This window comes from Cajanus cajan, chromosome 11, assembly GCF_000230855.2.
Source record: "Cajanus cajan strain Asha chromosome 11, NIPB_CcT2T_4, whole genome shotgun sequence".
In the NCBI taxonomy this organism is placed as follows: domain Eukaryota; kingdom Viridiplantae; phylum Streptophyta; class Magnoliopsida; order Fabales; family Fabaceae; genus Cajanus; species Cajanus cajan.
The window spans coordinates 33558350-33568852 of record NC_138527.1 but is presented as its reverse complement, the minus strand read 5'-3'; the positions used below and the strand labels follow the sequence as shown (position 1 = coordinate 33568852).

The following is a 10503-nucleotide window of genomic DNA, read 5'->3' as shown; positions in this document are numbered from 1 at the left end:
AGATTTTTTTATATTATTGAGCGATGCATGTCGTGTGGGAGTGTGCATAATGTCATATCAAGAAATTGTGAATATTTTAATTTAGTATTGAGTGAATATCAAGTTCCATCCCCCCAAAAGATTATTTCATCTAATTTATTTTTTCAAAAAGGATAGATTAATTGACATATTGTAACTCTTTCATCACTTATTAAATTTTATATAAAATCAATCGATCGAATCGTTACATTATTTAATATTATATTTATTATTATTATTATTGATATATATATATATATATATTAATTTTTATATAAATTTACTTTTATATATATATATATAGGGAGGGTTCAAATGACACTAGTGCAAAAAGAGCCTTTTATGTCACCTAAATTACGTCGGAATAGCCCAACACCGACGTTATAAAAACGCGGTGGCAGAATGGTAAATAAAGAGAAACTAATTTACGTCGGCCTATGATGAGGTTTTTTCGCAACCCACCACTTAGCAAGTGAACCAAGTTTCGAAGTAGTATTCAAATATCGTCCTCAGAGATTTGAGTGTTTAGTAATTCTTGCTCTAATGATTTAAATGAGAATGTTGTTATAATTGCAAATGAGTAAAGACAGAGTAGAACAACACAATAAAATAAACGTAGTAAAGACAATGATTAAGAAACAAGGATTGGTTCAGAAGTACTTGCTAACTCGTAGATCTTCTTAAAATAAATGCGATTCTAATTTCATTATTTCCACGTTCATTAAATAATCCAACAAGATTCCTCAAGGTTGAATCCTAAAGTCATTAAGCTCAAAACATGATTCCTCTATGTTTTAAGTTTAACACTTTGCATTAAGAACAAAGACTTGAACAATGTGACTAACCAAATCAAGTCTATTCCTAGAACAAGAAATGATTAGGTGCAAGATTCAGTTCGGGTTTTCGAAAACGTTTTCCAACTGGATTCAAAGCCAAAAATCATACAACGGGTGATCAAGCCGATATAAGCATTAAGGGAAGAATCAAGCACAAATAATGAGATCAAAATGCATATATTTAAGAAGAAGAAGAGTTAGTAGTTACATCCAACCAATCCTTAAGGAGTTTAGCCACACATGGCCATTACAGGATCAAAGAGTGAAAAGAAGAAATTACAAAATAAAGGATGAAGAAATGGAGTTGATCTTCGTTCCCAAAGGATTCAGCTTCCAAATCTTTGTTCTCCCTTCGTTCTTTCCTCTTCATGTGCTCTTCTCTCTGTTTTTCTCCCTCTGGTACGTCATGCCCCCTTTCTTTAGATTTTTCCCCTTTTATATGAGCTTTAAAACAGGGGCAAAGAGTGATTTTTCCTCCCACGGCTGCAGCTGTAGATCCACGGCTATGGTTGTGGAGAGTCCTTCAGGGTGAAGAAACCTCCAAAGCTGCAGCTGTGGTTTCACAGCTATAGCTGTGGCAACTCCTTCAAGCTTAAGGAACCTCCAGCGCTGCAGCTGTGAAGCCACAGCTATAACTGTGGATCTCTGAAGTTTTTGATGGGTCCTGGGTGCTCCATGGCTTTAGCTTTGAGTTCACAGCTTTAGCTTCAACTCTCTAGAGCTTCAAATTGTATTTCAGATTTCCACAGCTCGAGCTCCAGATCCAAAGCTATAGCTTCAAGTCTCTGGAACCAAAAATGAGCATTCCAGATTTCCACAGCTATAGCTGTAGAACCACAGCTATAGCTGCAAGTTTCTGGCCTTCAAAATTTCTCCCCGGATTTCCACAGCTATAGCTCCAGAACTACAGCTATGGCTGTGGAACTTTGTTTTCTCAATTTTTCTACAAAAATGGAGGGAAAACATTAAGATTTTGCTACTACTCTTCTATCCTTTTAATATACTTTGATTTTTCCAATTTAGGGGGTAAAATAACATATATAAATATCTACAAGTACAAAAAAAAGAGTACCAAAAGTTGAGTGTAAATCATGCATAAAAGACACTCAACAGCCTAGTGGGGGTCCGACGTAAATTAGCCTCTATTACTACATGCCTTTCAATATTCTCATATTCCCACGCGCCTTCTACTCTCTAAGTGTAACTCTATATTCATATTCTCATATTCTTGTACGTACTCTAAGTCTCGAAGCCTCTTGTTTGCACACATTACTCCAAGTCTAAGTCCTGTTAGAGTCTGCACTGAGGTAACTTTTATCTTCCCATTATTTTGTTTATTTTGTGTTTTATGTTCATCTAGAACGGGCCGTTCTGCAAGGAGAACAGGCTGTTCTGCAAGGAGAACGGGCCGTTCTGCAAGGAGAACGGGCCGTTCTGCAAGGAGAACGGGCCGTTCTGCAAGCAGTACGGGCCGTTCTGCTTAAATTTTTTGTTTAGTAAATTGTTGATCTGGAACGGGCCGTTCTGGTTTCAGTAAGGGCCGTTCCAGATGCATTAAAGAAAGACTTTTTTAGGCATTGACCTTTAGTTTACCATGTTATTAATAGAAATATTTATGGATTTTATCCGAAATTACTATCGATTTTTTAGGGTTGTAGTTTAGGTTAGAAAAATTGTGAATAACTGAGTCAATAGTTAATTTGTGTTAATATATAGATAATGAATCGAAGTTGGATGAATGCAAGTCGCATTAGTCAGGAGTACAGAAATATTTTGTTGCTATATTGTTATTATCTTTTTTACTTTATTTGTCTATTTAGTTAATTCATTGTTTTAATAATGAGAGTTTAATTTTTTCAGGATTATGGAGGATTCTGGGTCTGGCAGTGGAAGGAGGGAAGGTAGATTTGTCACCCGATTGTCTGGGTTGACAGCTGGACGTATTGCCAAGGAGAGGACACCGGTTGAGGTGGATCCTCGTTCTGGCAAGGCATCAGGCCCAAATGCTGCCAAGTTTAAGAGCTATTTGGGAGTCCTAGCTCGACGACATGTTTCTATTATCATTCCATCATGGTATGACGTTCAGGAGGCTGACAAGAACCTCATGTGGCAGGATATTCAGGTATATACTTTCACATCCCTTCAATATTATATAACTTAAATACATTATTTATTATTTGTTGTTATTTTCATAGAAAAATTTTGACATTCCCAACACTGAGGTCATGAGGAGGAAGATGTTATCTGCCTTGCCACCAGGTGGAGAGACTTCAAGACTTTCTTGACACGAGAGTATGTATTTGGAGAGCGACAAAATGAGACTCCCTGTCTAAAGTACCAGATCACTGATGAGGAGTGGATGCAATTTCGTGCCACTCGATTGGACCCTTCGTGGCAGGTTGGTTATTGATAACTCTTACATTGACACAAATACTTAAGTTATATTTTAATTAATCTCATTTTCTTTTTTGTATTATTGCAGGCTAAAAGAATAGCTGCCTAAGAACGACAGGCCAAGAATGATGCACCCCATCTATTGTCAAGAGGGGGATATGAAAGAAAAAAAAAAGGAAATGAAGAAGGCTAGGGCAGAGGCAGCAGGGGTTGAGTCTGCTGACCGTGTGGAGTCACCTCCCCGCCATGAGATGTGGATAGCAGCCCGTGTAACATCCTAAATTTTATAACTATTTATCTATGTATTTCTACAAATTATTATATATATTAAATACTATGTAAGTTAATGTGAATGAAATTTAAGTAGCATTATTTAACCAGATTTTCTAAATTCACTAACATTATTTTATTATCTAAATTGACTGTTTCTCGGACAGCGTTGAGAGCATGCTGTAAAATATGAGAAACTCAATTTAAGAAAATTTAAGTAATCTATAACCTAAATAATAATTTATTGAGTGTAGATTAAGAATAAATACAGTTAAGAGAGAAAATCTCTAAATTAAAATTTATAGAAATTCTCTAAGGATTTAACAAGAAAAAGTTATTCTGCTAAAACCTTAAGCTAGAAAATTATGGAAAAATGTTCAAAAGGATATAAAAATGTTATCATCAATATAGTATGCTTGGAATAATTAATAAAAATGTATAGTTAGGAGAAATTAAAATACAAGTCTCAACCAATCAAATTTTGACACATAAGCAAATTGATATTTATTTAATATTAATTAACATAATTAAGAGATGATCAAGAGACAAAAGTTTGTATTTTTAGTGGTCAAGATTCTAATAATAATATTAGTACCTCAAAATTTTAAGTAATTTGTAAGATATTATAATAATTCTACAATATTCTAGAAAGTTCTACAAAACTCTCCAAAGTACATATCTAATTACCAAATAATTAAATGGGTTGGAAGCTTAACTTTTAAGATATTCAAATAACTCAAGAAAGTTCTACAAAATTCTACATAATAAGAAATCTAGAATGGATTAGATGCTTAACCATTAAGATATTTAAATAATTCTACAAAATTCTAGGATGTTCTATAAATTTCTAAAAAAAAAAAGGGACACATAATCACCATGTGATTAAAATGAATTGAAAAATTAATCATTAAGATAACTAAATAACTCTACAAAATTCTAGAAAGTGGACATCTCATCACCAAACTATTAAATAAATTGGAAACTTAATCATTAAGATACTTAAATAATTCAAGAAAATTCTAGAAAGTCCTATAAATATCTACAAAATGGACACCTAATCACTATGTTATAAAATATCTTAGGAAATATCAAGAAAAATCTACACATCTAGAATATTGGAGAATGGAGGTGGAGACTAGTATAAATAGGAGAAACCACACACCAAAAAGCTCACCAACAACCCTTAACAACTAGACATAAACCAATTCCAAGAAACACCCAAAAATACTCCATCTTTTCCACAACCAAGGAGTAAAACAAGGAGTAAACAACTAAAATTTCAAGAAAAGGGGAAGAAAGGAAGAAGATAAGAGGAAGAGAAAGAAGTAGGAGAAGAAGAAATCAAGGAAATTAGGAAAAAGCTAGCAAGCTTGAAGAAATAGGTATGGGTTAGATGTTTAATTTTATTCATGTCTATATAATGGTAGAATAAATATTGATCTTTACTTATAAGTTTTGATGCATGGAACCTTAGGTTATTTGATATGGTTTTTGATTGTACTTTTTGATAAATTTGAAGTTTTAAAGTTGAATCTTGAAATGGTTGATTGTTTATGATTGAATGTTTCTATTGAAGTTGTTTGAATTGTATTTGAAGAGTTTGATTGAGAATAGTTTTTGAAGTGATAGATTAATAGTAATGCATATTGCATATTGCATAATGTCATTTTGAGTCAAAAGATTTTTGGGGGGAAAAGAAAAGAATTTCAAGAAAATAAATATTTGAGAAATGAATTTTGTACTAAGGATATTTGATAGAAAAAGAACGAGTTTTGTAATTTTGAAATGATACTTTTTATGTGAATTCTTTTCTTTATGTTTACTATCCGAAACATTGGTGGCAAGAGATTGATTGAGAATTGTGATAGTGGGTACTGTCAAGGACAGTTGGCAGTACGAGATGGATAAAGAAAAGGATAAAGTGAGAGAGAGTTTGATATGGTTGTGAAAGTATGACTGAGGTATTTGTTTTATGCTACCAATGTCAGAAGATAGTAAACGGGGTTTGAGTAGAATGGGTAAGACGGGACCTCTGGTCTGGGGGATAGACCTTTGGTCTAGGGAGTGTTTGGGCATGGGCAATTCCATAGATGGCCAGTCTTTATTGATTCTGTGTCGTGGTAGCCTGCCGGGTGCACTAACACTCTGACTACTGTCTACTTGTTCGCGTTTAGTGGGGCATTGTCGAATCACTGGACAGAGTGATGTTAAGCTCTAGCTTCACTAAACACTCAAAAGGGAAAATCTCCATGGAGTAATGAGTCAAAACGATTTTTAAAAGTATATTTTCAGTCAAAATCTGCATCTCATTCTCATAAGCATATTGCATTATTTGGACTATTATCAAATTTTTTATGTATATTGATAATTGTATGAACTTATTATGCACTTGACTGATTTGTTTGTATGAGATGTGAATGAAATTAAATGTCTAACCCCATAAATATTTTTAAACCCAGATATTGGAGATCTCATAATGCAGAAAAATTGGATGTGCAGTTAGAAGGTCAGATGCAAAAATCCAGAGCATAGGATGGGGGGTTTTATTTTACTAAGTTGTTATAAAATGGTTTGTAATATCTAGTAACTCGTATTTAATAAAATTTGTTTTCAATATAAATTTCTTCATTTGTTTAAGCATCTTTTCTTCAAAATTATACTAATAATATAAATATTATTAACCATAAATAATTAGTTATGATTACCATATGTAATCTGGAAAGGGGGTTACAGTCCGGACAAAATCAGGGTATACTTATTAATTCTGAGTCTGCAAGGGTCGTTGCTGATAAAATAGTAAGTAAAAATATACAAACTAAGACTCTTCATTTCAACTTATTTAATTCATAAGTGTAGTTTAGGGTATACTTATTGTTAATATGTTGCAGGAGGGTTTAGTTGAGTAGAGCACCCAGGGCTCATTTGTTTCCCATGGTCGGGATGATATCCTCACAACTGCCATAGGAAGGCCAGAGCACGGAGGCCGTGTGCGTGGTGTTGGTGGTTCTTGGAGCCACCGAGATTTCTTTGGTTCACGATCATCGAGGAGCACTGTTGACTCTTGTAGTCAAGAGGCTATGCAGAGAATGGAGATGCAGTTTGAAGAGAAATTGAAGAACATTCGAGAAGAATTTGAACAGAAGTTTGAACTTTTGGCTCGTTCTCAGCAACAGACTGCAGTTCCTCAAGATGGTGTTCGAGTCAGCACTAAAGAGAGTTGTGCTGCTCCAGATCCCTCACCGGAACACACTCACACTGATGTACCAAACCAGTGTGAGTTATATGTTGAGGATGACCCCCCACGGTTAGTGGCTATTGGCCGAGTATTTGAGGGTGGCTCAACCATCCATGGTGTCCTTCTACAGCCAGACTGGACACGGGTTGTGGTTGACCAAGTTCAAGATGCTGCTGCTCCAGTGCCTTTGCCCAATATAGAGGTTCAACTAGTGGGGCAGGCAACCGACACATTCTTAGCTTGGCCAAAACGTTTGGTCATGCCACTTTCAGCTCGGGAAAAGGTAATTATATTATTGCTCTTTTATATTCCTATAATTCTATTATTGTTTAACTAATTTTGATTATTTCTTTAGGATTTTATCAATCGTGGTAAGGAGGTCATGAGAGAACCTCATGTTGATGATGCTAATATCGCAGAAGCTGAGGATGATCCCATATCTAAGCTTTTAATCACATTATCACGATTAAAGAAGAAGCCAATTCAATTGCAATGGGACATTAGAGTTTTTGGAGTTGATAGCTTTGATGTTCCACTATACATATCTCTGCCTGATGCATTAGAGATTGTTGGGGGAAACTCCATGTTAAATATTTCTGTCATACAACTGTGGGCCATGTAAGTCATATTTTCTTTTATGAGTCTAAATTTACAATAATTACATTTAACTTATAATAATTATTTGTGTTAGGTACATGGACAAATTGAGTGTGGATCAAGCACAAGCACAAGTATATGGATTTATTGAGCCTCAATCCATCCAAAAGTCAAGAAACACTCAGGTCCAGATCCAGCAATATATGCAAACATGGATGAGTGAATCAGGAAGAGATATATACATGGCTCCATACATTGACGGGTTAGTTTTTTAATTGGTTTTTTAATCATGGAAATTTTATACCTAATTTGTTTGTCATACAATGTAGGTCCCATTGGCAGTTAATGGTAATCATTCCTAAGGAATACACCGTGGTGTGGTTTTGTTCACTACATCGAAAACCAAGCCACGAAATTAAATGTCAATTACAAGGGTAACTAAATTTTTTCATTATGTTTTAAAACTGTAATTATATATATTGGCTAACATCTGTTTTTATTTCAATTAATTAGAATCGTGTCTGGAACTAATATTTTAAGTGGAAGAGGCAGATCATCAAAGTCATTGCATTTCATATACCCTAAGGTTAGCAAATTAATTAATACAGGCAATAATATTTAAATTTATTGATTTTGGAAATAATAGTTATTTGTTTCTCATTTTAGTGTAATAAGCAACAAGACTCGTTTGAATGTGACTATTACATCATGTATTGTATGAGAGCCATAGTTTCTGCGGGTATTACTGATTCTTGGGTGCAGGTAATTCATATCAAAATTTATTTAAGTATATTTACCTTTACGATAATTAACATTGCATATTAATGACAATTAAATTAATGTTTCAGGTCTTTCAAGATCCATCTCCATTGCCCGAAGATGAGATCATCAAGATAAGAGAACAATGGGCAACTTTTTTTCTTCAAAGTATATAATAGTTAGATTTTTAAGTTTAGTTAGTTAGATATTATGTTTATAGTTTGATAGTTAGTTAGTTTAGTTAGTTAGATAACATTGACAAACATATGTTTTATAACTATTTTAGGATAATAGGATTTACATTGTCATAATTTATGCTTTTAAGATTTATATATTATTTTCTTTTTGTCATTCAATTTTGAAATATAATTTGAATTTTTATTCTGGACTGCCTGGTTTAGGTTTGATATTCTGGACTATATATATATATATATATATATATATATATATATATATATGCAGGTGTTGGGTATATCAAAAAATAATAAACATTAAAAAAAATGCCAAAATTTACGTCGGACCAGACCATGTCCAACGTAAATTTACGTCGGGCCTTGCAATGGTCGACGTAAATTTACGTCGGACATGGTCTTGTCCGACGTAAATTCTGGCATGTTTTTTTGCCCTTTTTTGTCCCTTTTTACGTCGGGCTGGGTTAATCTTCGATGTAAATTTACGTCGTCTTTCACAGGCGACGTAAATTTACGTCTCCCGTATTAACGTCGGACCGTATTAACGTCGGAACCTTTTCCGACGTAAAAGGCTCAAAATACGCGACGTAAAAGACCCTTTGTGTACTAGTGTGACACCGATGTAATTTTTATTAAGTGTTACACCGCTTAATAACTTTATATTAGTTGTGAATTTTGTAAATCCAACCGTTAGATTGAAAGTTCTTTACTCTTAGATCATATATATAAAATTTTATATTAATCCAAGATGATTTGATACTTCATTTTTATAAAATAAAATTGACGTAATATATTCTTTTCAAAATATACTATAATATGAACACTTTGATTACCTTCAAGTTGTTGTTTAATTTTAACAAAATTTGATATGTATGTATAAAGTGATATGAATTTTCAATCTAACGGTTGGATTTACAAAATTCATAATTAATATAAAGTTATTAACTAGTGTAACACTTATATATATATATATATATATATATATATATATATATATATATATATATATATATATATATATTAAATAACATCTTATCTGCCCAAAAAAAAATAGTCATTTAACATAGTAATAATTAGTTTGATTTATACAAATTTTATAAATTTGATATATATTTTTTATAAAACTTGTAATATATTCAATAAGTAGATTGATTATTACATAATTTATTTATACAAAAATTGATACTATGAGGTGCTTAATAGGAGTGCATTTAAATTTTCAAGAAGCCTTAGGCCGAGAATTTTAAAATCATTTGTTTGGTATGAAAATTTTAAAAATCATTCATTGATATTTAACTTTCATAAGAATCATTTTTTAATCAAAGATGGGAAAGGGAGACATTTAAATGGGGGAGGAACGGGAGGGGATAAGAGTAGGAAGTAAAGGAAAGGGATAAGAAGTGTTAGAAATTTGATTTGTTTGAGAATTTTAGAAGAGAAGTAGTTTTTTTTGTCTTATTTAGTCGGTGGAAGAATTTTAAAAATTAATCTTTTTTTGTATCATTATAATTTTAAATTAAAAAATATAAGAAGAATATTTTGGATATTATATTATAAATATTTTAAAAAAAAATTTCTTTTCAAATCTCTCAATATTAGAAGTGTACCTGTCTGAAGGATACACCAATAATCCTCTCGTATTCTGAGGGCCGAACGAGTGCTCCGATCCAATATTCCGGTGTGGGGGAGGTCCCTGCAAAAGGCACTCCGACGCTCAAGTCAGGACAAAGCGCAGATATTGATAGCAATTAATGAACAGTGGCCTTACCTCGTGACAAGAGCTATTTATACTGACATTTATGGGCCCGGACTTCCATGGGCCCTGTAACAAGATTACCAGATTAGGTAATACGCTCCTAATCAGCTTACGGGTATGCTTAACCCTTAATCCTTAATTATGGGTACATTCTTACCTCTATTAGTAGGAATCTGAGTTCATAGATCACCTGGTAGCCGAACGGCATTCGACCACCTGGTTCGGTCATTCAGGTGCCGATTGGGTGTCGGCTATCAGGTGGCCGAGTGGCCGAACCAGGTGGCCGAATGGCCTTACTAGTACACTTGCCCCCTAGCCTTGCGTAAGGGTTACCTTTTGCATCGTTGGATTTTGAAGATCAGGCAGTTACACTTTTTCTGAATTTTGAATTTTCCCGCCCTTTTTCTTTGCTATATATAGAGATGCGTGGTGGGGTCTTTCCTCCGT

General features: G+C 33.6%; 1 protein-coding gene across 2 annotated transcripts; it reads left to right on the top strand.

The window, feature by feature from the left end:
• The first annotated feature begins 2223 nt into the window (after positions 1-2223).
• Positions 2224-8574, top strand: LOC145953228 (uncharacterized). Of its 2 annotated transcripts, XM_083067098.1 has the most exons (9): positions 2224-4900; positions 5978-6314; positions 6407-7036; positions 7109-7371; positions 7445-7612; positions 7680-7784; positions 7864-7936; positions 8017-8112; positions 8199-8574. In XM_083067098.1, exons 3-9 carry the CDS (start codon positions 6596-6598, stop codon positions 8283-8285), a joined length of 1233 nt encoding a protein of 410 aa, XP_082923224.1. In that variant the 5' UTR covers positions 2224-4900; positions 5978-6314; positions 6407-6595; the 3' UTR covers positions 8286-8574. The 2 variants fall into 2 exon arrangements, with proteins under 2 accessions (XP_082923224.1, XP_082923223.1); XM_083067097.1 differs by having other exon boundaries at positions 5978-7036.
• The last annotated feature ends 1929 nt before the right edge of the window (positions 8575-10503 follow it).

Bases quoted from the DNA above. Each gene is read 5' to 3' on its own strand.
- LOC145953228 (XM_083067098.1), top strand. From the start codon at position 6,596: ATGCAGAGAATGGAGATGCAGTTTGAAGAGAAATTGAAGAACATTCGA. The intron at 7,037-7,108 runs GTAATTATATTA...TTATTTCTTTAG, and splicing joins CACTTTCAGCTCGGGAAAAG to GATTTTATCAATCGTGGTAA. The intron at 7,372-7,444 runs GTAAGTCATATT...TATTTGTGTTAG, and splicing joins GTCATACAACTGTGGGCCAT to GTACATGGACAAATTGAGTG.